Consider the following 26,700-nt stretch of genomic DNA (forward strand, 5'->3'; position numbering starts at 1 on the left):
ATCGTTATTGGCTCTGCGCACGTGAGTTTTTGCAAAAATGACAGTGAAGGCGACGTGTGAGAGAAATAGCGGCATCGCATCATTTTCCTTTTCAAGCGAAAATTTCGCGCGCGAATTTCAGCCCATTTTCACGCGACTCCTCGCGATCAGTGTGCGATCAAAGAAATCACACATGGGGGTTTGTAACATTAGAAGAAAAAAAAGTTCCTTGTTTCAACCTATTCTTTGTCAAAGCGTAAGTCAGCACTCTGAAGTTAAGTACTACGGCACTCAACTTTTCGTTCCGTTCCAAAACAAGTGGCGGGGACCGAGGCCCGCCGTACCCTTAGACCCTTCCTCGCGTGGCTATCGAAACAGCGCAGAAGCCTGCTTCGTGGCGCGTCCCTAGTGGCGGGAAATAGTTCTCGTCCAGCGGACCACACGCGGGCCCCGCGCAAAGTTTTTGACGAAGGGCAGGTGATCCAGGCAGCTCCATCTGACTACGCTGTCCCTGCGGATCCTCAGCCGTCCGGTCTGGTCAATGGGGAGGTTGATCGGCGCGTCCCGTCTCACATGAAGAAGAAGTCCGGCGTGGCACCGAAGAAGTAGGGTAGGCCTGGCAGCAGGGCTCTCTCGTGCGTCTTGACGTGCTTCTTGAGGTGGTCCTTGCGACCGAACGGTTTCTGGCACAGCGGACACGGGAAGGGCCGCAGTCCTGTGTGAATGCGACGGTGTCGTGTCAGCTCCTCGTTGCGGGTGAAGGTCTTGCCGCAGCCCTCGTGCTCGCAGGCGAAGGGCCGCTCTCCTGCGTTGAAAGAAAGGGAGCCCTGCTTGTGCACGCCCTCGGAATTTTGTGCGCAGATGACATCCTTCCCGAAATGTCCACTGACACCTCCGCAGACAACGCTGCTACTACTTCTGCTACTGCTATTTCTGCTACAACAACTGACAACAATAATACTAGTGATGAGCATAAAAACCGAAAGGCGCGGAGTGGTTGCCATGATGAACGGACTCGTGACCAAACAAAAGCTCACGTTGTCCCACGACCACGAATATCTGTCTCACCGTTTTCTTTTTGTCCTGTTTCTCGCTAGTCACTCTCCGCCGCCCCCAGGAAATTCCGCAAACGCGAATTCTTATATTGCTGCTATTTTGAACGCTATGCCACGTTCTGTATTGCTTTCTTAGATAGTGGTCATTAAGTACTGATAAGAATGGTCTTAGTGTCACTTACATATGTGTATACGGTCGAGCCCACTTATAACGGCCGCAGTTGTAACGAACGCTCCCTTATTACGAACAAGAGTGGTGCCACCGTCAATATATGCATAAGAGCAATGGAGCTGAGTCTCAGATGCAACGAACTACCGTGATAGCACAACTCGGTTACAGCGAACGAGGAGGCGCCGTAAATTCGGCCCCTTAGTAAAAAAAAAAAAGCGCGTTTCCCGATAGCGTGGATACCGAAAAGCGTTTCCTAGTTGCCGTGACAACTCCCCCCCCCCCCTTCCCCTTAAAAAAAAGCGATAAAAAGTCCACATTGAAACCATCGGCCAAGCGAGCATCGACGTGCTACAGTTTCAATCGGTGCATGCTCGTGTGCCTGTTGATGCCAAGTGGAAACATAAATGCGGTGTGTGCGAAAGAGGGACAGCTCTGAAAGCGAAAGAACTGCACGCGGTTCGCGATAAACTAATGGCAGCTCTGCGGTGGTATGCCTTGCTGGCACAGGCGGTCACGTAATGTGCGATCTCCAATCGGTTCTCCAACTTGTGCGCTGCTGCCGGCCGGAAGCACGCGCTTATAATTTGGCAGCGCAATTGATACGTTCTGCGCGTAAGTGCGTTCCGCTAGTTTCGTCGCTGCATCCTTACAACTTTCCCATCAACGCTCACGTCGTAATTAGCAATGCCGCATTCCTAAAGCAGCTCGTTAGTAGAAATGGTTTTGGCGAGAAGCACATGACCACTCTGGATAGCTTGGAAAGCGCTGTTATATATAGGGCCTACATGAAGAGGCGGACGTCCATAACGGACCTTTTCAAGAAACAACGGCCATATCATGGCCCCACTGTATTTTTCGCTGTTATAGGGGAAGTCCATTTACTACATACAACGAACGCGATCCCGGTGACCGTCAATTTCGTTATAAGCAGGCTCGATAGTATTGAGGCACCTCTCCTCATCGGAGAGGTGCCTCAATACCCTCCCTAAGAGTGGATGATCTGTCTTTTACCCGCGGAGACTAGTGCAGAGACTATCGATACAGCGCCCTTAGGAATGTGGTCGACTTCTTTCACGTCCCCTTAGCAGCGCAGAAAAAAAAAAGTCTTTAGGCTCGGACTGGCTGTTCTGATCTCTTTTTCCTGCATATACAGCGGGCCGTATATGTGAGGGCTTCTAAAGCCACTTAGCTCCTCACAGAGAGTCCAAATGCCCTCCTGCAGCAGTACTTTCCCACGCGTTAAATACTGACCGCCTTTTATCTTTTCCATTGCTAGTCGTGCATGTCAGCGGCCATGGACGCTTTTTTAACTACGTAATGACAGATACTACTTTGAACCTCCCCCTTTTTTTGAGGAGCACGCGCATATTTCTTCGTTTTGGCACGTATGGCGCTGCATTTGTTGTGGGAAAGAATAGCGGTAGGCTTTTCCAAGCAATCAATCGTTTTAGATGGACGACATGATGGATAGTTAAATCCTAACCTCCTTTACCTCCTGCACAGCTGACAGATATGTTATTAAGAGAATATATGTGTTATTAAGCGGCTGCGGCCTGTAGCCATCTAATAAACTGGACTGCTCGCAGGATGCTTGAAAGTGCCACTGACGGCGCGAGGAATCAACCTGACAAAAATGACGGCTGTCCCGCAAGCGTTGACAACAGCGATTCACAGCGACATCAACACCCCAGTACTTCAGAGCCACTTGAAACTGTGGGCATTTCCTTCCCATGATGTTTCGATGTTTTCAGGTGACCTTACAGCAACAGTAAGCTCAGTAGTCGCTACCGTTTTCTGATTCGCCGGGCATCTCAGGTTTGTGTCAGAGATGTCACGTTACCCCAACGCAGAAACAGAGGCCCCGATATTGGCAAGCACTCCTTCGCAAGGACCGGATTTGATCACCATCATGTATATAGGTAGCCACTTCTTTACATACGTCTAAAATACATAACCCTTGCCCATAGGTCCCCAGTGGCGGTGGATCACCTGACCAAGGCGGAGACGACATCTGTGACGCAGCATAGGGGTTCAGAGCATCTTTTGACCTGGAAATACCGCCATCAGAAAATTAACCTTACAACGTTTAAGGCTGGAACCTTGTCGAGAGATTATAACCCAGCAGGGCCGCTCAAATAAGCATCGACGATTATATATGGCATCTCACTGAACTTTGCGAGGTTAGGAAGACTGGGGAGAGATATACAGTGTTGAACAGTGGGAACGTCCTCTTCTCTGCTGGTCTGTCCGAATGAAAAAAAAAACCCGGAGTAGGATTCTAGCTCCATGAAGGAATAGCGGAAAACATAAAAGAATTCTCCAGAATTAACAAAAGGGCAGCACCAATCTTAGTAAAGCTCAATAAAAGGCAAAACTCAGGCGTCCCAGCAAACCTCAAAGACTAAATGGTCGAAAGGTTCTATGAAGGTGTCGACACGACAACCATGGGGTAGACGCGCAGTTCTCAGTAATTTAAGCTGAAAGTTCGAAAGAAATTTGGAGGTGAAAAGGTTTTCGGTATCTATGGCATATGCTCCAAGGTTGGTCGAAGAGAATTTGTAGAATATGCGAAAAGGCACAGTGTAAGGATCATGAATACATTTTTTCATAAACGCATGAACAGAAAGTGCACGCATGAAATCCCGAATTGACTGGCTAAAAATAACATAAACAAAAAAAAATATGCAGTTCAACATATTCCAGCATTCCGCCTCAGCCAAGACGAGTATAACGTAGAAGTAGAACGCGGACATCACGAATCACCATCACAAAACAACTAGACAGGACATTGAAAAACTCTCGCAGAAAACGATGGACCTCGTTCAAAAGATGGCATCGAATGAAATACCACAAATGCAAGTCAGAACTAGCAGAATGGTACAAAATTTAGCAACAAACGGAAGGTAAGCGGCATATGGAAATATAACACGAAGAGGATTGAGGACACAGTACTGCAAAAAGGAAACCCGCAATTAGTAAGCCGGAAACTACTCTCTGGCATAAGTCAGGTGTACGAAGTAGAAGAGGAAGATGGCAATGTTATTATGAACCAGGAAAATATGGGGCAGCAGAAAATTTAATTACGCAATTGAACAATAACCAAGCGAAGTAGGCATCACTGTTTGGAAGTATTAACACCGAAGGCGTAGAAAATGTCTTCAGATCCAAAGCATTAAGGGAAGCCCTTAAAAATGGCGAAGAGGGAAAAAGCGGTGAGTGAGGATAAAATGTCTGCAGATATAATCGGGAGCATAGGTATAGTGCTCTAAAAGCTTGCAGCCTCTGATACACGACGTCTTGTGACCTTTGCGAGTATACCAGGGACATAGTAAGACGTTAACACTATACTAATTCACAAGAAGGGAAGGATCAAAGACGTGGAAAACTACATATCCATTAGCTTATTGATCGCTGTGTACAAGACAGTTACCAAGGCAACAGCGATTAGAATTAGGGCAACGCTATATTTTATGAAGCCCCCCCCCCCCCCCCCCCGAAAAAAAAAAGGCGGGTTTTCAGTGACATGATCGACAATAGGATCGCATATATGTCGTCATTACAGTTGTAGCCAAAGTCGCGGAGTACAGCACTCCCTTTTTGTATGCTCTTCAAAGTGTACGAAAAGCCATTCATAGAGTGTAAGCAGAAGCGGCCATGCAGGCGTTGCGACACCAAGGCTTTGGCAAGTTAACGTGTTTCCAACACTTTTATTTTTTTTGGAAAATATCTACGGGGACTGTATAGTCCTACAAAAGACGAGAGAGAAAACACCATAGAGGGGTGTCATTTGCGAGTAAGCGAGTAAGCGAAATGTCTTCACCGTTATTCGCTGCACATCGGTAAGTAGTATGCCCAACGGTGTAAGAATTGACGAATACCTGAACAATAATGATGTGTTCGCGATATGTTGTCATCACTATGCACTGAAGGGATGAATTACAGTCATTTGTTGAGGGCCTAGACACTCGAAGTGCATTGGTATATGCTTAAGAAAAAAAAACAGAATGAGTGCGGCCAAATTATTTTTGTCCAGTTCGTCAAAGGTTGAAAAATTAGCGAAATGTAATAAAGTGTCTGATGTAGTCAAGGGGTACATCCACCTCGGCCAAGTATTGATGATAGATTCACATTATAACAAATAAATCAGAAATCAAATAAGAAAAAGGTGAGTGAACCGCTCGCGATAAGCAAGATGGATTGACAAGCTTGGAAAGTTTGCTGAAAAAGTGTGACAGCGTAGTTGCTGCTGGTGCAAAACAGGAAAAAATTGAGATAATTGTGACTATATATAGGGGTGCGCGAACAGTAAATTTTCAAAACCGAACAGAATACAAATACCGTAGCTTTTCTGTAGAAGAGAATGCGAATAGCGTATCTAAAAACTGAACTGAATTCGAATCGAATACTGACCTAACCGAATCGATTACGAATCGAATATTCGTATAAAACGAACAGTCGTGCTAAACAGCGACGAGCTAGCAGCGGCGCTGCGGTACGGCGCTATAACTCGTGGAGTTTTAGCTACAGCAGTGAAAACACGCAACACTGATTTCCATGAGGAGGAACGCAACACTAAGTCACTGCATTAACTATATGACCATCATGTCATACATAAAGGAAAGTTATCGCTTGCTAATTGACTACAGCGGATAAACTGGCAACACATCTCAGTCGATGAGAGGGGCGGTAGCTGTTATGAGCCATGGCCTCCAAGGTCGCGCATCAAGGCATGGTTTACTGTAAATGCCTGAGCACTGTCGCGTTGTACAGTCTTGGAGGACATGTGTCAACATTATGAACGCCGACGCACCAATGCACAGCGTCGTGTAGTTGGACCCTCCGTCCAGCGCAGACCGACTGCGGCAGCATGCTGTGCGGCGTGGGAGAGAACCTTGTTTTTAAAACAGTCGCCCATGGAAACAACGGCCAGTCTAATTCGAGCTCCTCGTCAACTATTCGAAAACGATTCGAGAACTTTACAGTGAATTCGATTCGCTTCGAACAAACTTGAACCTGCACTTCTCGTTCAGCGAATCGAATAGACGGATATTCAATTCGCACACCCCTGATAGTGGGAGATCTTTTTCATGTGGTGGATTCAACTCGGCTGATCAGGATAATGATCGAAGAAATAAATCCACGCAAATAACCTAGGGCAGTTCGGGGCCTAAATATTGTTCCATTACTGTCTTGTTAGATTTGGGTTATGGGGTTATGGGGGCTTAACGTCCCAAAGCGACTCAGGCTATGAGGGATGCCGTAGTGAAGGGCTACGGAAATTTCGACCACCTGGAGTTCCTTAACGTGCACTGACATCGCAGAGTACACGGACCTCTAGAATTTCGCCTATATCGAAATTCGACCGCCGCGGCCGAGATCGAGTCCGCGTCTTTAGGGTCAGCAGCCGAGCGCCATAACCAGTGAGCCGCCGCGGCTGGTTTTCTTGTTAGTTCTACGCGTTATTCTTGGGCATATGAATTTGTTTCTTTCCGGTATCGATTCATTGTTCATACAATGGGTACAAAGATGTCTGCGAACGACTATTGCAAAAGAAAAATCCATATTTCACAAACGACTTTCTTATGCTCGTACAAACATGCTGTGTCAGAAAATAAACTCGGAAAAGAACGTTTCTTTGTATGTTCCACCTAGCACCTAAGTGAGATGCATACTTCATTTCGCCTGAGACAAACTACGTGACTTGATTATCATAAAGGAAACTTTGTATCAAGGTCCTAACATATGTTTATCCAGAGCGGAATTCATTTGCTTGAAAAGCGGGCGGAAATTTCTAGTGACGCCAGTTCCATGCACCACCAACTTATACTCGATGGCAGTCTACAGGCTGCTCCACTGAGAACGTACACGCACAAGAAATTTGGCCGGTTTTAAATTGCCATAGTAGTAAACGACAAATGACACGGAACGAGGATATCGCACAGTACTACAATTCATACTATCAGGGTAAGAAGCTGTTTGCTGCGAATGCGAAAGTACAGCGTCGTACGATTTGCATAGCAACTTATGCCTCAGTGACGAAATTTCTACTTACATACAATGAATTTTGAGAACATCCTATATGAAGAGAGTGTGACACGCGGCCATTTAGCCTACAGATTACTACGCCTTCCCTTCTCTGGTTTTCACAGATACGATTAAAGCCACATTTTCTCGAAAAGTCTGAATTTTCCATTTCTTTCCCAATACGCAGTGACAGGAAGAGACAATTCGGCGCGTATCTTTAAGGATACCCACAAGACGCTTTAGACGACCCACAGCGGACACTGTTGGAATCGCTGCTCGTCAGCAAAAGTGCATTTGAGTGGCCGAGTCAATTGCCAACAGCTAACTCCCCAAGGAGGAGCGCTGTGCCACAACTTCGAGGCATGTTGTGTCACCGCGCTCCCGCACAAGCGGACAGCTGAGCGTACCGGTATGGATTCGCACGTGTCCCTTGAGCTGGCCATTGTTGCTGAAGGAGACCTTGCAATGCGGGCACTGGAAACGCTTGGGCCTCTGCTTCTTGGCCTTCCAGCGGGCTGCCAGCTCCTGCTGGAGGAGTACGGGCGCGTGGTGGTGCTGCGCCACTTCCCACGCGGTCAGCTGGGACGGGAAGGCCGGCTGCAGTGCCGACACGGCGGGCGGCGGCAGCAGGTACACCGGCTCGGGCTGCACGATTCTGGCCTCGCTCTGCTGCTGGGCCCAGGGCCGGAAGATGGGCGACGCGCGCTCCTTGCCGGTCATGGCTCGCTCTGCGCCCGCGGGGCGGCCTCGGCTGTGGCCACCACCGCCGGCCTGGGGATTGGCCCCCGGCGGGACAATGCGCTGGGGACGGGCGTGAAGCAGGCGGAGACTCGGGAGAGAGGGGGGCCCGCCCCTCTTTAGTCGGGGGCTCGGGCTGACGTCATGGACCCCGGCGGGGGCTCGCGCCGGGGGGGCACCGCCGCCGAGTGTTTAGGGAGAGCCGCGCGCGCGTCGCTTTGATGGCAGTCATCATGGGAGGATGCAGCTCCCCCGCTCCTAATTCAATAAGGCAGCGCCAATCCAGGGCCCGCCGGCGGGGCGCGCCCTTCCACCCGCGGCTGCTCACCCCTCGAGGCGGGGGTGAGGGCACGCATCTGGGCACACGGCTCCCACTGGTGGACCGCGCTTTTGACGCCGGCAGTCCGGTGGTGCGGCGCCGTCTGCTCGGTGATAACGACGCGAGCCACGAGTCGCCGGGACGCTTGCCGCTGCGAGAACACATGAAATCGGACGGACATATCACGCGCAGGCCGCGATCTCGGTCGGAAAAAGCTGCATTTATTCACTTTCGGTCTCATTTCGCTCATATATATATATATATATATATATATATATATATATATATATATATATATATATATATATATAGAGAGAGAGAGAGAGAGAAAGACTTGTCCTTTCTCAAGTCTTGAGAAAGGGCAGGCTCTGTCCGAAACGTCGACTCAAAATAAATCTATGGCTAACTGAAGCGTTTCACAACTTTGCAGATATATATATATATATATATATATATATATATATATATATATATATATATATATATATATATATATATATATATATATATATATATATATATATATATATATATATATATATATATATATATATATATATATATATTAATGTGCTGATCAATGGGACAATGGGATAATAATACTTCGATTAATCAATCACTTAAGGAAAATTACTTATAAAGCAGCAGAAAAAACTACCATGCCGCCGATGGGTTCCGAACCCACGACCTCCGAATATCGCGTCCGGTGTGCTACCATATATATATATATATATATATTTCTTGGCAGCTGATCAATATAATATAAAGTCAGCAGAAATTGAAAAACACAACAGGATTTAATTCACGACGTTTTGGCGGGAGGACCAGCCTTTTTCGAGGGTCAAAAAGGCTGGACCTCCAGCCGAAACGTCGTGAATTAAGTCCTGTTATGGTTTTCAAGGTATAGCGACTATATATATATATATATATATATATATATATATATATATATATATATATATATATATATATATATATATATATATATATATATATATATATATATATATATATATATACATACGAAGAAATCGACGAACTTTGTTGTGTGTGTGTTGGGAGGAGGGTGCGCGCGCACGTGTTTATTTGTTTATATATATAGCTTGGGGGGAGAAACGTATTTGGCTGCTGCTAACGTGCATAGACGAGTTGACCCTTATTAGAGAAACATTTAATTTATTAAGCCATATTAAGTCGACATTTTGGCCAGAAGCTGGCCCTTCAAAGGGAGAGGAGGAATCTAGGAAATGAATAAGAAAAGAAAAATAAAAAAATAAAGAAAGCTGGAGGAAAAGAGAAAGAGCCAGAAAAAGAGAACGCTCTAGCGGGAAAGTAGTTCGCAAAATAAAAAAAACGAAGTAAAATGAAAGCAGGGTGGTTCAGGTTGTGCCGTGATCATTAGGCATGACCAAGAAAAGTGCAAACGCTGAAAAACGAAGAAAAATAAAAAGGTCAGATATGTATATATATATATATATATATATATATATATATATATATATATATATATATATATATATATATATATATATATATATATATATATATATATATATATTGAAGAGGACAAGTTCGTGGCTTTCACACGTGCTCTTAAATAGCGTACTATTAGTTTTAAAAAGTGTTAAATATTAAAAAAAGATCGGAGAGGAGAATAGGAAAAGGGGACTTCATAGCTGCAGCGCGAGAGTCATCAGTGAGCACAAGGACGGGAAAATACAGACCGTATCAGAAAGACACACAAATGGGTGCAGCGGGCTAAAATTCCGCTTCCTGGTAAGCGTGATACGCAGTAGTCGGGAAAAAGCCCAACGAAACAGGACCGTGAGCAGTGTCCCGCACACTGTACTGAACAAAAATATATGAAATATCAGATTTTCGAATTTAACTTTTCTTACCGCACTAAAATTTGCACACGAGGTTGGTGGGAGTGTCAAACACACTACCAAGGAATGTTTAATCATCATATGGACCGACAATTTCCTCCCACAGCAAATTTATTGAAGAACTGCTTTATGCACTGCATGAAGGTATCGGCTATTATATGTTTTTTAATTACAAAATGTGACAGCAATTTCAAGAAAACGTTTGCACAATAACCTGGTGTGCGTCATTATTTCACACGCAAGCCTTTTCCATCTATCACTGCTTGACTGCGCCGATGCATGGAGTCCAAGAAGTTGTCAGTGAGCGTCTAGTCCATGTTTTCCCACGTTTGCAGCAGCTTCTCGACTTGCTGCTCAGCACTGCTGGCTTTTTTGTTCATCGAACTATGTGCGATTCCTATTCAAAGATATTCAATTGAAATAATCTAGTAAGTACACCGTCTTGGCCACTGCACAAGTTCTACCGTCCTTTTCATCTTTTTTTCTCGCAAGCGTAGAGGAGTGCTTCGGGTCCTAATTCTGTTGAAACACATATCCAAGTCCAGATTCTTGCGTGCCTATGGCAGCATACCCCTTTCAGGAATACCCTGATCAACATCTTCGCCCATGGTAACTTCAATTCACTCAAGGAGACAAACTCCACGAGCAGAGCCCGGGGCCATTGCGTTCCCGCCTCTGTGCACGGTTTAACGTGGGAGGTTGATAACGAGGTCCATATGAATTGTATTTGGGGCGACGTATACAACAAATTCCATCATTTTCGCACAACAAGAACTTAGATTTGTTTAATGTAATCACTGTTTTCCATTTGTAACCTATGCCACCAGGTGTTCCTTTACCTACATCATCCCGGAAACCCAAATATTTTCACAGATGTCAGGGGTTTGAACTGGATTCCTGTCGTTTAGCTCGGCACACTTCGTGACGTCTCACCGTACATGGAGTTACTGTAGAGCCCGATAACAGGGTAAAATATTCAGAAATGTCATTAACAATCAGTCTCAATTTTTCTAGGCTCGCCCGAATAATGAATTTCTCGACAACTTGGAAGACTGAGAAACCACACCTTCTCTGAACCAATATCTCTTCAAAACTTGTGAAGCCGTTGACTACGCTACACTGAAATCGAATGAAAGCTGGTGGTGTTTCATCCCCTTCTCGTCGCCGTGGATGAATGCCGTTTGAGCAGTCTTGGTGACGTTATGTTAACCTCCCACTCCGCTCACTGCTTATAAAGGTATGCAGTATTACATGTGACCGCAGAATATGTCACCTGAACATGACAGCGAGTTAATAATAATGTAGACCACACGATAATGAATGCAGTGAGAAGTGCCCATGAACGGAAAAAAATGAAAAACAAAATTGAAGCAAACAGTTACGCTCCCACTGACTCCAGGCAGAAGAAGATGGCATTAATGCGTCTTAATAGAGGGTGATTTTTTAAACTTTACACATTTTATTTAAAAAGTGTGAGATTCGTCGGCACGGTTCATTCAGCTGGATTGCACAGCAAGCCGAACATTATATACTTCATATAGTTAAATAATTAGACTAATTAACTTGAATTAACTAATCAACTTTTCTATTTTTAATATTTGGGTGCAAAGTTAAATAGCCAAGTTGATGGCCATCAACGTCGAAGGCGAGCCGTGATTTTAAATTTTTGTCAATCGGCAATGTGCTTCGAAATATCTAACGCCGACAATACAAATTTGAAAGCTAGTTGAGTTGTCTTTCCTGTATTACTTAAATGTGCGAGAGACACCAACTTATAAATATGCAATGCGGAAAAGGCAACCCAAGAATATTTCAAAAGTGATGTATCCAGGTTGGCAAGGTACCACCGTCCCCTTGTCTATGCCAGGAGCTGTTCCTAGGCGCAGTTCTATATATGAGTACTGCCGATACTTCCTCTAGCGTGACCTCTGCATCGAGCTCTGATTAGCTTTCTCCCTGGTATTCTGTGTTGGAGGGTGAGTCTAGTATGCTGCAGATGTATCGTGAGCTACAAATGTAGCTCTGACGCAAGTTCTTAGTCCGTACCTCGAAATTCGTGTAACGCCCGCCGGAGGTTTTTGCTTTGTTTCCCCTGGCTTTAAGGGGGGTGGAGTTAGTAGGCCATCTTAGTAGGTTCCACATGATTTTAGCATTTAGCTTGCCCTTGAGGGAGTCGCACTTGGCGATATCAGTTTTTGTGGAGGGCTGCTATTCTAAGTTTTAATCTGCGATTGTGCTTCTCGGTATCCCTTTCCTGATGAGGCTTGTTCGCGCCTCCCAAAGGTGTAGGAGATGGTTGTCGATAGCTGGGTGTCCTTCCGAGGTCTTGAGGGTTGTGGTTAGTTGGTCCTCGCATTGAAGTAGAGACGAGGCCAGTCTTCTTAATGAAGATGGTTGAGAGCGCCTCGACCCTCTTTTCGGAATTTCTCCCAGTCTGTCAATTCAGCTTGGCCTCTGGGAGTGCGTGACTTGTTGCATTTCATGCTAATGTGAAGAACGTGATAGAAACTTCCCAGATTTTCTCCAGTATTACACAGCTGGTAGTTTCTGGAGCTCCTTAATAAGGTGAGGTCCCGGCATGTGCCTTGAGTGACAGTATTGCCCATTCTAGTCGGGTAACCCTGCTCCGTCAGATTTGCAAAAGCCATGTTTGTGATGGCTGTGGGTAGTTTCTTGCTTTTGCTGTCTTCCCTGGGATATCCCCAGAGGTGGCTTCTGCCGTTACTTTTACTATGAAAAGTGGCGCTTTTTGGATAGTTTGGAAAGCCTCAAGGAATAGTCCATCAAATGGGATTACCACACTATCGCGGGAGTGTGCTAAATAGTCTCATAAACTCGTATTATAGTTCTCTGTCTGTTTCCAAGTCTAGTGTTGTCGCCTTTCATTATTTACTGATTAGGATGCACATCGACGTGCATTGTGGAGGCTGCTGAAAAATTTGTACCAGCTTGCGTTCTGTAATGTGCACTCACTTTGCACAGCACACGGGAGAATTCTGCACTCCGCCTCCATCGAAACGCGGCCGCCGCGGCCAGAGCTTGTCCCGCGTCTTCCGGCTCAGCAGACGAGGAAGGACTGAAACAGGGAGTGAAAAAAAGGAAGATACATAGACGGTGTAGTGGAGGGCTGCCTTTTATAATCTTGATCCCCTGGGGTCTTTCGACGTGCACGGACATCGCAAAGGAGACGGGTGTCTTTTGCATCTCACCTCCATTGAAACGCGGCCGCCGCGGCCGCGAATTCAGCCGGCGTCTTTATGGTCAGCACGCGCCGCCGAAGACGGAAGGACGAATTTCATTCCGCGTAAGCTGATTACCGCAAAAGACGCTGCCATGGCGGTAGCCAGCTTGGCGTGCACGTTCATATATCGGTGACACAGAAAACCAGTCACAATCAATAGTCGACGGCCTAATTTTAGCGGCACAGTGCAATTATTACTAGGGCTCTGTGTTTTTCGGTATATACCGATAAACCCCCGAAAAACAACCCCCAAGGCGGCTTTCTCTGAATCGGTGATGAACCGAAAAACTCATAATTTCAGCTGTCCTTGAAAAAAAAAGGAACGCCAGCTTTACGTGAAGAAATCTAACTTACATTTTATCTCGTTGACCGGAACACAGCCGCATTATCTTTAGGGTCGTTCCTTTCTATCGAAGCCAGGTTCCCTGTCTCGTTCCATTCTTTTAACTCTACCAGCATGGCGATTTTAAAGTATATAGGACAGGCATGAGTTTCCTGGAACAAGCAGAGAAGATGACACGGGAGTATACCAGGACAAGCTACGCACGCACTGATGAGAGGAGTCGGGTCCTTACTTGCCCTTTGGCGTTTTCTTTTTTTCTTCGGCGTCCGGAAGGCCAGCACCAGCACGCCCCAGTCCATTTGTGATCGCTTCAGTTCAGACGAGTGTCGAGCGCTCGTCAGCATGGGCAGAAAAGAGAAAACCATAGAGCACTGCGTCCAAGAATTTGATGGTTTTGAAGTTTATGTGAAGGTGCAAACAAGTGCCTTGTGTGTAAGTTCTGCCGACTAAGTATCTTCGAGGACCCTCCCATCAGCAGTCATCTGAGCAAGCACGTATAATCTGCTCTAGATATACAACTTGAAAAGCCGCGAGGATTGCCAGGTATGTAGGATTTATGTCAAATATCTTCCATTCGCTACCTCTTACGGGGTGACGTGGGTCTTAAAATGAGAAAGAAAATCGCGAAAATTCGGTTTTCTAAAAATATTTTTGGCATGGTTGCACATTTCAGATTCTATAGCCGTTCAGTATACCAAAGTCCAACGCCACCTAGAAATGCAAAAAAAAGACGTTTTATGCGCTCCCATGACCAGAAAACGATCCAGAATGGCGAGACGAAGCCGAAGTCTGCGCGCCGCTAGTTCCGCTTATTCTCGTCGTATATAGCGGCCACTTCAGTGTCGTTCGAAAGCTCGCTTCCTCCGCCATGTTTTGAATGCTAACGCGCCGCGAACGGCCGTGCGCAACTATAGTTCTTTCGCGCCTTTTCTGACGCATGCTTTCAGACAACCTGATTGGCTTGCCACGACTGCGGCCAAACGCAGTGCCGCTATTGGCAGGAGCGCGAGGCTCCTCTCGGCCTCCACGGGGGTTTACACTCTCGCCCAAGCCGCGCGGCCCTCCCGAGGCTAAGCGTGTGAGGGCTTTGTTCCCTGCGTGGTTTTGCAAGTTTTCTGTTGCCGCGCTTGCCTAGCTAAGTGTCTCTAGATTTCTTCAGTGTTTCTGCAGTTTCCTACGTCGCGCACTTTTGGAAGCACCGAGGAACTAATGCCGGAAAAGGCATGTTTGAAGACTGCGACGCGTCATGCGTGTGGGAAGAGACAGCGCCGTATACGTGCGCCCAACCGAAAGTCGCGTGGCACGACATCGAGATGATAGAGCGTGCCGCCTGAGGATCTTTTCACTGCGTCAGCTAGCGTCGATTGCCCCATTTCCGGATGATACGAACGCGTAAAATTGTCCGGTGGGAGCACTTTGTGTACAATGTACAGAATGTTCGATGTTCTGAACACTCTCCCGATCCTCAACCGCGAGCCGCGACTGCACCCTCGAGTACTAAACTCTGCGCGTACATCGCCGACGCCTAGATCGTCGGTCGCGCTGAACGCACCGCGAGTGGTGGTTTACGGCCGTGCCGTAGTAAAGAAATCTGGTCCACCGCAAACATATCTGCGTGAATGCACTTATCATGACTCTGCAAGATACATCAGCATCTTTAATGCGTTAAAGATACTGATGTATCTCAGTTAGAAGTACTATTTTAATCATGCATCCTGTTCTGTTCGAGGATCACCAGCTGAGATGACACTTGCACAGACAATAACCAGGTTTGCAGAGAAGCGCATGACTGGCAACGACGCCGCTCACGAATGTTGTCGGAGTCTGTGCCAAGTTGATGTGGCACTGCATCGAGCTGACGGTCCAGTGGGGGAGCTCTTCCGCACTCGCTGCCCTGCCTCAAGAACGCTGCCAGCATCCGATCAACTCTTCAGAAAGTACATTCCTAGGACGTGGAGTCTGTGAATTAGTCGCCGATTGTTGGGCATGGGTAAATATATATTCATGAAACCACTGAAATGCACGGGAGACCGACTTTGCTTTTCACGTTCTCCGACACGGATTCTAGCTTTCTGAAAAGCACAGGGCTTGCTGATTTGCGCGTCTTGAAGCAGTGCAATATACGGCCACAGGCCTTCTACTTCAAGAGATGCTCACGAAGTATGACAAGTCCCTTAGCGATGTGTCGGCGTTTGTCTCATACTCGGCATCGTATATGACGCAAATTGCTCACGAACTAAGCGCGTCCTCTCCTGATTTTGTCGTGAAGCACATAAGATATATTTGTCGTCTTTTAAACGTTGTTTTGACGGAGTCTATGAAAGTGGCATTTTTCAGTGCTGTGCGAGGGTTCCTCATTCTTCTGCCAGCAAAGTTTAACGGCTCAGGGAGGATTGCTAGTTAAGCAACTTGCCACTGCGGTTCCCACGCGATGGTACTATTTTTTTTTTGTAGCGCTCACTGGTGTTCTTGCTTACTGCAGAGCAATCAAGCACCTATTCGATGACACAGCTAATGGAGAAAGCTCCGGAAAGCGCGGTCAGTACACGCCAACCTCGAATCCATGACTGTACCGTTTATGAAGTGTAATTACGTGGCTGAGAACGTCCAGCCAATAGTCAGAGCAATAGAATCCCTGGACTCTGAGGAGGTGCTGGTCTGCCACGTGAACTCAATCATGGTTCGTCTATAGAGTCCACCCTCGCTAGTCAATCTATTCCTGAACGACAAGCGTTTAGTGCGAAGGCCGGAACACTCATTGACACAACGAGCACTGACGTCCGAGAGAAATGTGCGCGCAGCTTCAGCGAACACTCGCTTGAGATTCAGACAAACTGGGAAGCCGCCGTAAACAGGAATACTCCGGCGAGCTTTCATTCATTTCTCGACCAATGACTTCTAATGACATATATATTATTGTAGGCAGAGAAAAATAAAGACAAATAATGTTACAGAAGGAACTAATGACAGCAGGAAGCATTAACTAATGACAGCAGAAAAAGACTTCAGTGGATTGGTTTCGCCTATAGTGAGCTCTGCAGACCTACCATCTTTGAAAGAGGAATTCTTCGAATATTGACCCTGTAAAGTTCCGTCTGCTGAAGTTTGCCTTGGCAGCCTCTGGAGAACGCACTGCAAAGAATGGCCGGTCTTGTCAAAAGCTTCCCTTGATTTTCTTGCCATCCCCGTGTCAAGCGCCAACGTAGAACGTGCGTTTTCTGACCTGCGTTTCCTGAGCCGCAAGGAGCGTGCTCAAGGAGAAGGAGAAGCAGAACAGACTCCAAGCTACGGTACCGCTGCAGCAACGACTGTAGTGACGGACTTCATTCGCTTCCATCCGCGCTCCGGATGGCATCTCTCCATTCTCGTTTACAGTGACTTATGTTTGTGATACGTCCACCGAAAGTGTGTTCTTCGGCATCACACCAAATCAGCTGTGCTGAGCGCGTAGACACGCCTGGTTCACAATATTCCTCGAGGAACGAACGTCCCCGCTATGTCGAAGCCTAAGAGGGCTCGTGTCTGTGTCGAGGCTAGAAGTGCAATAAGGAAAGGAAAGACCCAACAGCAGTCTCACATTGGCTGGACACGTGTAGCGTACCGTGAAGAAGGGGATTGTGGAGTGAAAGGCAATGCTAAGAACGAAATATTGTGCGAAACCACGATTTTTAGCAGATGGGCGCCACCGCCACATACCTCCAATCGCGATTGAGGTCTACACTCAACCAGGGAGCCAGTTGTGGACCTTTAATTTCTTCAAAATCCACGGAGTCTAAGCCTTCCGCAGGTTTTAAGCAATGTAAATTCGCATACCTGCCTCAAATTGTAGGTGGATGCCACCGCCTATATACTCACAGCGCGATGGAGAGGTCCACTGACCAAATCGGCCAGTTACACTTGATACTCAGAGGCTTCACACACATACACAGACAACCATGTGCACTGCTGGAACACGGAGAGAGAGGCTAGAACTGCTGCCTCACTAAAATGAGGAAGGTCTCTTTCTGTGCATCTTTTGTCAATTCTTTTTTGCGACCCCTTTTCCTTCACTTAAAAATTAAAGTATCAAACTTGCTCAGCTTATTCCACTTTCATGTCGAGGTCCCTTCTGCCGGCGTTCAGCCTCCGTGGCGCAATCGGCTAGCGCGTTCGGCTGTTAACCGGAAGATAGGAGGTTCGAGCCCTCCCGGAGGCGATCTTATGTTTTTGTTTTTCATTTCATCCCCACCCTCTCTTTTCAGTTTTAATCGTTAGCGCTTGTCCGCACCTTATGTTTCGCTGTTCTTATATGCTTCTTCTCTGCCTTGGTCATCTCTATAAAAATGAGAGAGCTCTTCTTCTGCCATTTTATGCATTCCCACTTCCTTAAGCTGGACAATGAATCGCAACCTTGTCGCCCAGCTTGCTATAATTCTTGAGTCGAGCTCCGCTCTCGTGCCCCTCAGCCTCCGTGGCGCAATCGGCTAGCGCGTTCGGCTGTTAACCGGAAGGTTGGAGGTTCGAGCCCCCCCCCGGAGGCGATCTTGTATTTTTGTTTTTCATTTCATCCCCTCCCTCTCTTTTTAGTTTTCATCGCTAGCGCTTGTCCGCACCTTATGCTTAGCTGTTATTATATGGATCTTCTCTGCCTTGGTGATCTCTATAAAAATGAGAGAGCTCTGTTACTCTGCTTCTTCTGCCATTTTATGCATCCCCACTTCCTTTAGTTCGATAATGAATCGTAACCTAGTTGCCCAGCTTGCTACACTTCTTGAGTCGAGCTCTGCTCTCGTGCCACTCAGCCTCCCGTGCGCAAGATTCGACTTCCGGCCACCGAGCGTGACGGACGTGCGCCGACGGGCTCCGTTGGAGCAGCTACAGCGGCCATGTCGGGACGCGGAAACAGGATTCTTGCATCTGACAGTGATTATCAGGTCGTATTGCCGATTTGCCCGACAGGGCGTTTTGTCGAGAACACTGTTTTTTTGCACGGCGATATCAGGGCCCGCCCATTCAGGGTTGAAGATTTCCGCGACGCGCTCGCTCCGCTTTCGCTCATGCCAGACGTTATCGCCCTGGGGGCGTACCGCATGAACCATGTGTGGGCCGTGACCTTTAAGGACGCCGACGCTGTGAAGAAAATCGTCAGCGCGGGTGACCTGCAAGTGAAAAACACCCGATGTTTTGTCATTGATACTGCCAATCGAGATGTCCGGATGAAGCTTCACTGGCTCCTTCACAGTGTACCGGACGACGATGTGCGGCTCGCCTTCGCAGTATCCGGGAAGGTGACCGACATTTCAAGGGAGCGGTGGCGAGCACTGGGCGTCTCCGACAAGAGCTCAACAACGAGGCTTGTGACCCTTAAGTTGAATGCTGGTGTCCAGCTTGATGACCTTCCGCACCAGGTTAGCGTCAGCGGCGAGTTGGCTCTTGTGGTTGTGCCTGGCAGGGCTCCGCTGTGCCTGCGCTGCCGCGGCACAGGTCATATTCGGCGTGAGTGTCGCATTCCTCGCTGCGGAACCTGCCGACGGTTCGGTAATGAGGAAGGCCAGTGTCCTCGCACTTATGCCAGTGTAACCGGCCCTGGGAATGGTGACAGGTCGTCCGAGCTATACATGGATGAGGCTGATGCAGAAGAGGCCACGCAGGCAGAAAAACCTGCTGCGGTACTCACGAAACCCACGCTTGATGTTCAGGTAGCGGCAGAGCCCTGCCCCAGCGTTAGCACCTACCCAAGTTTGAAGAAAGATGCTAAGCAAGAAGAGAGTGCGGGGTTGCAAGACGTTTCGAAGGAGCTCACGACGGAGGACTAGAACTCCGTGTCTACCGAGGTCGACCCAATAGATATTTCTCGGGGAGCAGCTGGCGTTGGTGCCTGCCTGGCAGGAAAACGCTCGCGCGAGCAATAAGATGCCGAAGGAGAGCAGCCTGACGCCAGTGCCAGCGAGGAACCACCGTCGAAAACGGCTGGTATGAGACGACCGACCTTCGAACCTCGTCCGAACCTCCCGAGTGAGCCGAGGCAGGCGGCAAAACCACCTCCCTAGCAGTGCTGTTCCAGTGTCGGGTTGTGGGGGGGTTGGGGGGAGGCGGCGCCTACAAGAGGAAGACGACGGTGATGACAGTGTGTGTGCTTGTTGCCCTGAGACGTGCAGACAGCTGGTTGACTTTCAAGACACCTGCGGACGGCTGAATGAAAGAGCACTACATGGACACTTCAGGCGCTGCGAGTTCAGAGGCACCTTTGGCCCCTTACAAACATTTCTTGCGGGGCCTGCTCCAGTAGATCATCGCGGTCAAACTTGATGCAGCGTTTTGTTTAGCGTCACTAAATGTTCGTGGCTTAGGAGCACGAAGGAAACAAAAGCAGCTCTATCGCCTTTTTGTTGAAAACGATCTTGATTTAATTGCCATCCAAGAAACTCAGATTCAGAGCGCGGAGCAAACTGATCGCATGGTGTCCTCATTTAGTTCTTTGTACGACATATGTGTTTGTCATTCTGTCGGCACGTCGGGAGGCTGCGCTCTTTATATTCGTAAAAGTTTAGGTATTCATGTTGTTTCTGTTGCTGCTTTCGAAAGTGGTCGCCTACTTGTTGTTGATTTTTGGTTTTCGAATCTATGTTGGCGTGTTGTCTGTGTTTATGCTCCGAATGCCGAAACTGAGCGCAGAACCGTTTTTGAAGGCCTTGAAGCGCATCTAAATTGCGACAAGATTTTAATCCTGCTAGGTGACTTCAATTGCGTTTGTTTTGCTCAGGACCACGCAAAAACTTCGCGGGTGAGGGATAAAAGCGCTCAGCTCCTTAATTCTTTTGTCGGTGACTGTAACCTTGAAGACATGGGTAATTTTTACGCTTGCAATGCTCGCCCCAGATATACTCATTTTCAACGTGATAGCCACGCCAGACTGGACCGAATGTATATCTCACTTGAACTTGTTCAACTGTGCTCTGGGTATGACGTTAAGCCCGTAAGTTTCAGTGACCATTGTTCAGTTATTGCAAGTTTCGGCACCAAACAAAGGAGGTCACAATTTAACTGGCATGTGTGGAAGTTCAACGCGAAACTTTTAGAAAACAAAAATTTTGTAAAAGTGACCACGAAAGAACTTGAAAATCTACTTTCAGCGCAGCCCTCCAGTTATGCAGTTGAATGGGAGGAGCTGAAGCAGCGAGTAAAGATTTTGGCGATCGAAAATGCCAGTACACTTCGATATGCTGAGAAGCAAAAGGAGAAAGAAATGCACAAAGAACTCGATTTTTTGCTTAGCATGGATAGCTTTCATCCAGGAATGTACACGAGAGAAATAAAAGACGTGAAACGGCAGATTGAATGCCTTGACACTGATAGGTACGTACAAGGCAGCAATGATCCGGGCGAGGTCTGAAAAACTCTGGGCGGGAGAGACGCCAACAAAACGAGCGCTGTCCGACGAGACAAGATACTCGAATCAAAAAGAAATACGGCAAATTAATAACGGAGGCATCGTCACTAGTGAACTTGCTGAGATCAAAAACGTGATTGTAGAACACCACACGGAATTGCTTGGCCACAGACTCGAAGTGAATGACGACTTCCTGACTGACTTCTTGCACCAAATGCCAAAACTCGATGATGAAGTCATAACACGTCTCGAGCAACCCATTACTTTGGCTGAAATTGAACAAGCAATAGACGGACTGCCAATAGGAAAGTCGCCAGGACCTGATGGCCTAGGCGCTGCATTCTACAAAGCATTTAAGCTCCCGGTCGCCCACATTCTGCTCAGAGTGCTAGCCGAAGCGTATGAGCGTAAGCAAGTTCCTCTGTCATTTACCAGCTCGCACATCGTTTTAATTCCCAAAATCTGAGGATCCAGAAAAGCGCTTGTTGGTTGGGTCCTATCGCCCGATGAGCCTCACCAACGTGGATTACAAAATATTCATGAAAGTACTGGCCAAAAGGCTACAAAGTGTGACAGCAAATCTAGTTGGGCCACACCAGACATGCGGCATCAACGGCCGTAGCATCGCCACAAACGTACACGTTGTACGGACAGTTTTGGAATGCTGTGACGTGCTTGGTGCCCATGTAGCAGTGATGCAACTGGACCTCGCCAAACCCTTCGACCGGGTTTCGCATGACGCCCTGTTTCTGTTATCGGAACACTCAAACGTTGGCCGCGTCATTTTGGAGGGCGTTAGAATGGCGTATGCGAACTGCACGCCGAGAATTATTGTTAATGGGGAGCTCACTGATGGTATTTGCGTGAGATCGTCAGTAAGACAAGGCTGCCCTCTGTCATCCTTATCGTTTGCAGCCTATATTGAGCCTCTCTGTTTGGCGATCATAAATAACGACCGTATAAGTAGTAGTTTTAGGCTACAGTCAGCGCATGTGAAAATACTAGAGTACGCAGATTACATTTTGGTGTTTTGTTCGAACAGAGAAAGTGTTCAAGAAACTACCACTGTTGTGGAAAAATACTGTAACAAACAGGCTGCAAAGTGAACTGGGAAAAGAGTTCTGGGTTTTCGCACGGCGACTGGGACGTCAACCTCAGCACTATTCACGTTTGCAATGGTCGAACTTGCCGACTCAGTATCTGGGCGTGCCGCTCGATTCATACCTTGATCCCACCCACTACTGGGGCAACGAAGTGGAGAGGGCGAGAGAGAAGCCAAATGGATGGCAAGGCAAGCCACTGTCAATGTTTTCGCGTGCTTATGCGTGTAATGTATTCCTTGTTACCAAGATATAGTATGTCATGAATGTGCTTTCCGCTGCTCGGGTTAGCATCCAGAAAATCAACCGCGTTTTTGCAGTTTTCATGTGGTCATCAACGTGGGAAAAATGTCTCAGAACAAATTTGTTTCTTCCTGTAAAGGCTGGTGGGTTGGGGCTTGTGCATTTATTTTTGTGACAGGTTGTTTCACAATATTTTTTTCTTCGCGACCAGGGAGACGCCTTCTTGCGGACACTCATCCAGGCATGACTGCGAAAAATGCTCCCTCAGTTTGTGGTCTCCTCCAGTGAGAATATGGGTGGCGCAGTGACAGGTTACATGCGCGAGTTGTCCTGTCGTACAGAATGTTGCACGCGCGTTTTTCAATGGACAACTTGAGTAATGTGTGTAAAGGAAAACTCTATAAGGATCTTGTGGATGTGATGATTCCATTGCCAATGTACCGTTTACCGCACCATGGAGGCCCTGGACAAGATGTCTTAAAACATGTGAAAAGGATGCCAGTTAGACCCTCAGTTAAAACTTTCTTCTTTAAGTTACATGCCAACACACTACCAGTTAAAACTTGGTTGCTTGAAAACAGTATTTTCGTTCCTTGGACAACAAACTGCCTTCTTTGCAAGAAGTCTGAAACAACAGAGCACGTCTTTCTGGACTATTGGGACCCAATCTTTCATTGGGACGTCCTCCAGAGAACACTGAAAAAAGAGCTTCCTTTAGACCCATATGAGATACGGTTTCTACCAGTTGAGATTGAGGGAATTCCTTTCGATTTAATCATGCTCCTGGGCCTCCACAGCCTGTGGAAAACGAGGATGCAAGTTCGACATGCAGATCTCAATACACGTCCTGTGCGCGAAAACTTCATTGAAAGTGTGGTGTTCCTTACAGAAGTATACAAGGCACTGCCCGATCCACCTGAGTGGATTACCTCACTGGACGAACTTGTGTGGTTGAAGAGATTTTAAACCTTTCTTGATAGCCAATGTGTCTCTGTCGCGGTTTTAACATTTGTGAAAATTGTTTTGTTTCTATGTGAAATTAGGCAATAAAGAAAAAAAGCCTCCGTGGCGCAATCGGCTAGCGCGTTCGGCTGTTCACCGGAAGGTTGGAGGTTCGAGCCCTCCCGGAGGCGATCTTATGTTATTCTTTTTCATTTCATGCCCTCCCTCTCTTTTTCGTTTTAATCGTTAGCGCTTGTCCGTACCTTATGTTTCGCTGTTCTTATATGCTTCTTCTCTGCCTTGGTGATCTGTATAAAAATGAGAGAGCTCTTCTGCCATTTTATGCATCCCCCCTTCCTTTAGTTCGTTAATGAATCGTAACCTAGTTGCCCAGCTTGCTACACTTCTTGAGTCGAGCTCTGCTCTCGTGCCACTCAGCCTCCGTGGCGCAATCGGCTAGCGCGTTCGGCTGTTAACCAGAAGGTTGGAGGTTCGAGGCCTCCCGGAGGCGATCTTCTGTTATTGTTTTTCATTTCATGCCCTCCCTCTCTTTTTCGTTTTAATCGTTAGCGCTTGTCCGTACCTTATGTTTCGCTGTTCTTATATGCTTCTTCTCTGCCTTGGTGATCTGTATAAAAATGAGAGAGCTCTTCTTCTGCCATTTTATGCATCCCCCTTCATTTAGTTCGTTAATGAATCGTAACCTAGTTGCCCAGCTTGCTACACTTCTTGAGTCGAGCTCTGCTCCCGTGCCACTCAGTCTCCGTGGCGCAATCGGCTAGCGCGTTCGGCTGTTAACCGGAAGGTTGGAGGTTCGAGCCCTCCCGGAGGCGATCTTATGCTATTCTTTTTCATTTCATGCCCTCCCTCTTTTTTTCATTTTAATCGTTAGCGCTTGTCCGCACCTTATGTTTGGCTGTTCTTATATGCTTCTTCTCTGCCTTGGTGATCTGTATAAAAATGAGAGAGCTCTTCTGCCATTTTATGCATCCCCCTTCCCTTAGTTCGTTAATGAATCGTAACCTAGTTGCCCAGCTTGCTACACTTCTTGAGTCGAGCTCTGCTCTCGTGCCACTCAGCCTCCGTGGCGCAATCGGCTAGCGCGTTCGGCTGTTAACCGGACGGTTGGAGGTTCGAGGCCTCCCGGAGGCGATCTTATGTTATTGTTTTTCATTTCATGCCCTCCCTCTCTTTTTCGTTTTAATCGTTAGCGCTTGTCCGTACCTTATGTTTCGCTGTTCTTATATGCTTCTTCTCTGCCTTGGTGATCTGTATAAAAATGAGAGAGCTCTTCTGCCATTTTATGCATCCCCCCTTCCTTTAGTTCGTTAATGAATCGTAACCTAGTTGCCCAGCTTGCTACACTTCTTGAGTCGAGCTCTGCTCTCGTGCCACTCAGCCTCCGTGGCGCAATCGGCTAGCGCGTTCGGCTGTTAACCGGAAGGTTGGAGGTTCGAGCCCTCCCGGAGGCGATCTTATGCTATTCTTTTTCATTTCATGCCCTCCCTCTCTTTTTCGTTTTAATCGTTAGCGCTTGTCCGCACCTTATGTTTCGCTGTTCTTAAATGCTTCTTCTCTGCCTTGGTGATCTGTATAAAAATGAGAGAGCTCTTCTGCCATTTTATGCATCCCCCTTCCTTTAGTTCGTTAATGAATCGTAACCTAGTTGCCCAGCTTGCTACACTTCTTGAGTCGAGCTCTGCTCTCGTACCACTCAGCCTTCGTGGCGCAATCGGCTAGCACGTTCGGCTGTTAACCGCAAGGTTGGAGGTTCGAGCCCTCCCGGAGGCGACATATGCTATTCTTTTTCATTTCATGCCCTCCCTCTCTTTTTCGTTTTAAACGTTAGCGCTTGTCCGCACCTTGTGTTTCGCTGTTCTTATATGCTTCTTCTCTGCCTTGGTGATCTGTATAAAAATGAGAGAGCTCTTCTGCCATTTTATGCATCCCCCCTTCCTTTAGTTCGTTAATGAATCGTAACCTAGTTGCCCAGCTTGCTACACTTCTTGAGTCGAGCTCTGGTCTCCTGCCGCTAAGGCTCCTTGGCGCAATCGGCTAGCGCGTTCGGCTGTTTACCGGAAGGTTGGAGGTTCGAGCCCTCCCGGAGGCGATCTTATGCTATTCTTTTTCATTTCATGCCCTCCCTCTCTTTTTCGTTTTAATCGTTAGCGCTTGTCCGCACCTTATGTTTCGCTGTTCTTATATGCTTCTTCTCTGCCTTGGTGATCTGTATAAAAATGAGAGAGCTCTTCTGCCATTTTATGCATCCCCCCTTCCTTTAGTTCGTTAATGAATCGTAACCTAGTTGCCCAGCTTGCTACACTTCTTGAGTCGAGCTCTGCTCTCGTGCCACTCAGCCTCCGTGGCGCAATCGGCTAGCGCGTTCGGCTGTTAGCCGGAAGGTTGGAGGTTCGAGCCCTCCCGGAGGCGATCTTATGCTATTCTTTTTCATTTCATGCCCTCCCTCTCTTTTTCGTTTTAATCGTTAGCGCTTGTCCGCACCTTATGTTTCGCTGTTCTTATGTGCTTCTTCTCTGCCTTGGTGATCTGTATAAAAATGAGAGAGCTCTTCTGCCATTTTATGCATCCCCCCTTCCTTTAGTTCGTTAATGAATCGTAACCTAGTTGCCCAGCTTGCTACACTTCTTGAGTCGAGCTCTGCTCTCGTGCCACTCAGCCTCCGTGGCGCAATCGGCTAGCGCGTTCGGCTGTTAACCGGAAGGTTGGAGGTTCGAGCCCTCCCGGAGGCGATCTTATGCTATTCTTTTTCATTTCATGCCCTCCCTCTCTTTTTCGTTTTAATCGTTAGCGCTTGTCCGCCCCTTATGTTTCGCTGTTCTTATATGCTTCTTCTCTGCCTTGGTGATCTGTATAAAAATGAGAGAGCTCTTCTGCCATTTTATGCATCCCCCCTTCCTTTAGTTCGTTAATGAATCGTAACCTAGTTGCCCAGCTTGCTACACTTCTTGAGTCGAGCTCTGCTCCCGTGCCACTCAGCCTCCGTGGCGCAATCGGCTAGCGCGTTCGGCTGTTAACCGGAAGGTTGGAGGTTCGAGCCCTCCCGGAGGCGATCTTATGCTATTCTTTTTCATTTCATGCCCTCCCTCTCTTTTTCGTTTTAATCGTTAGCGCTTGTCCGCACCTTATGTTTCGCTGTTCTTATATGCTTCTTCTCTGCCTTGGTGATCTGTATAAAAATGAGAGAGCTCTTCTTCTGCCATTTTATGCATCCCCCCTTCCTTTAGATCGTTAATGAATCGTAACCTAGTTGCCCAGCTTGCTACACTTC

The 26,700-nt window shown here is 47.3% G+C and overlaps 2 protein-coding genes and 11 non-coding genes across 13 annotated transcripts; 12 read left to right on the forward strand and 1 right to left on the reverse strand.

The window, feature by feature from the left end:
• Positions 1-548: 548 nt before the first annotated feature.
• LOC144102025 (Krueppel-like factor 1) lies at positions 549-7,950 on the reverse strand. Its single transcript, XM_077635314.1, has 2 exons — positions 7,638-7,950; positions 549-784 (listed from the first exon to the last, which is right to left on the reverse strand). Exons 1-2 carry the CDS (start codon positions 7,948-7,950, stop codon positions 549-551), a joined length of 549 nt encoding a protein of 182 aa, XP_077491440.1.
• An 8,370-nt stretch (positions 7,951-16,320) lies between these two features.
• On the forward strand, positions 16,321-19,552 carry LOC144102094 (uncharacterized). Its single transcript, XM_077635412.1, has 2 exons — positions 16,321-16,437; positions 18,539-19,552. Exons 1-2 carry the CDS (start codon positions 16,321-16,323, stop codon positions 19,550-19,552), a joined length of 1,131 nt encoding a protein of 376 aa, XP_077491538.1.
• Positions 17,879-17,952, forward strand: TRNAN-GUU (transfer RNA asparagine (anticodon GUU)). The gene has a single exon. It is a non-coding gene; the product is annotated as a tRNA-Asn (tRNA).
• On the forward strand, positions 18,202-18,277 carry TRNAN-GUU (transfer RNA asparagine (anticodon GUU)). The gene has a single exon. It is a non-coding gene; the product is annotated as a tRNA-Asn (tRNA).
• A 3,976-nt stretch (positions 19,553-23,528) lies between the features above and the next one.
• Positions 23,529-23,602, forward strand: TRNAN-GUU (transfer RNA asparagine (anticodon GUU)). Its single transcript has one exon. It is a non-coding gene; the product is annotated as a tRNA-Asn (tRNA).
• Positions 23,603-23,848: 246 nt separating this feature from the next.
• Positions 23,849-23,922, forward strand: TRNAN-GUU (transfer RNA asparagine (anticodon GUU)). The gene has a single exon. It is a non-coding gene; the product is annotated as a tRNA-Asn (tRNA).
• A 248-nt stretch (positions 23,923-24,170) lies between these two features.
• On the forward strand, positions 24,171-24,244 carry TRNAN-GUU (transfer RNA asparagine (anticodon GUU)). The gene has a single exon. It is a non-coding gene; the product is annotated as a tRNA-Asn (tRNA).
• A 245-nt stretch (positions 24,245-24,489) lies between these two features.
• TRNAN-GUU (transfer RNA asparagine (anticodon GUU)) lies at positions 24,490-24,563 on the forward strand. Its single transcript has one exon. It is a non-coding gene; the product is annotated as a tRNA-Asn (tRNA).
• Positions 24,564-24,809: 246 nt separating this feature from the next.
• On the forward strand, positions 24,810-24,883 carry TRNAN-GUU (transfer RNA asparagine (anticodon GUU)). The gene has a single exon. It is a non-coding gene; the product is annotated as a tRNA-Asn (tRNA).
• A 245-nt stretch (positions 24,884-25,128) lies between these two features.
• TRNAN-GUU (transfer RNA asparagine (anticodon GUU)) lies at positions 25,129-25,202 on the forward strand. The gene has a single exon. It is a non-coding gene; the product is annotated as a tRNA-Asn (tRNA).
• Positions 25,203-25,767: 565 nt separating this feature from the next.
• Positions 25,768-25,841, forward strand: TRNAN-GUU (transfer RNA asparagine (anticodon GUU)). The gene has a single exon. It is a non-coding gene; the product is annotated as a tRNA-Asn (tRNA).
• A 246-nt stretch (positions 25,842-26,087) lies between these two features.
• On the forward strand, positions 26,088-26,161 carry TRNAN-GUU (transfer RNA asparagine (anticodon GUU)). The gene has a single exon. It is a non-coding gene; the product is annotated as a tRNA-Asn (tRNA).
• Positions 26,162-26,407: 246 nt separating this feature from the next.
• Positions 26,408-26,481, forward strand: TRNAN-GUU (transfer RNA asparagine (anticodon GUU)). Its single transcript has one exon. It is a non-coding gene; the product is annotated as a tRNA-Asn (tRNA).
• The last annotated feature ends 219 nt before the right edge of the window (positions 26,482-26,700 follow it).

The sequence above is a fragment of the Amblyomma americanum genome, chromosome 1 (genome assembly GCF_052857255.1).
Source record: "Amblyomma americanum isolate KBUSLIRL-KWMA chromosome 1, ASM5285725v1, whole genome shotgun sequence".
Taxonomy (NCBI): domain Eukaryota; kingdom Metazoa; phylum Arthropoda; class Arachnida; order Ixodida; family Ixodidae; genus Amblyomma; species Amblyomma americanum.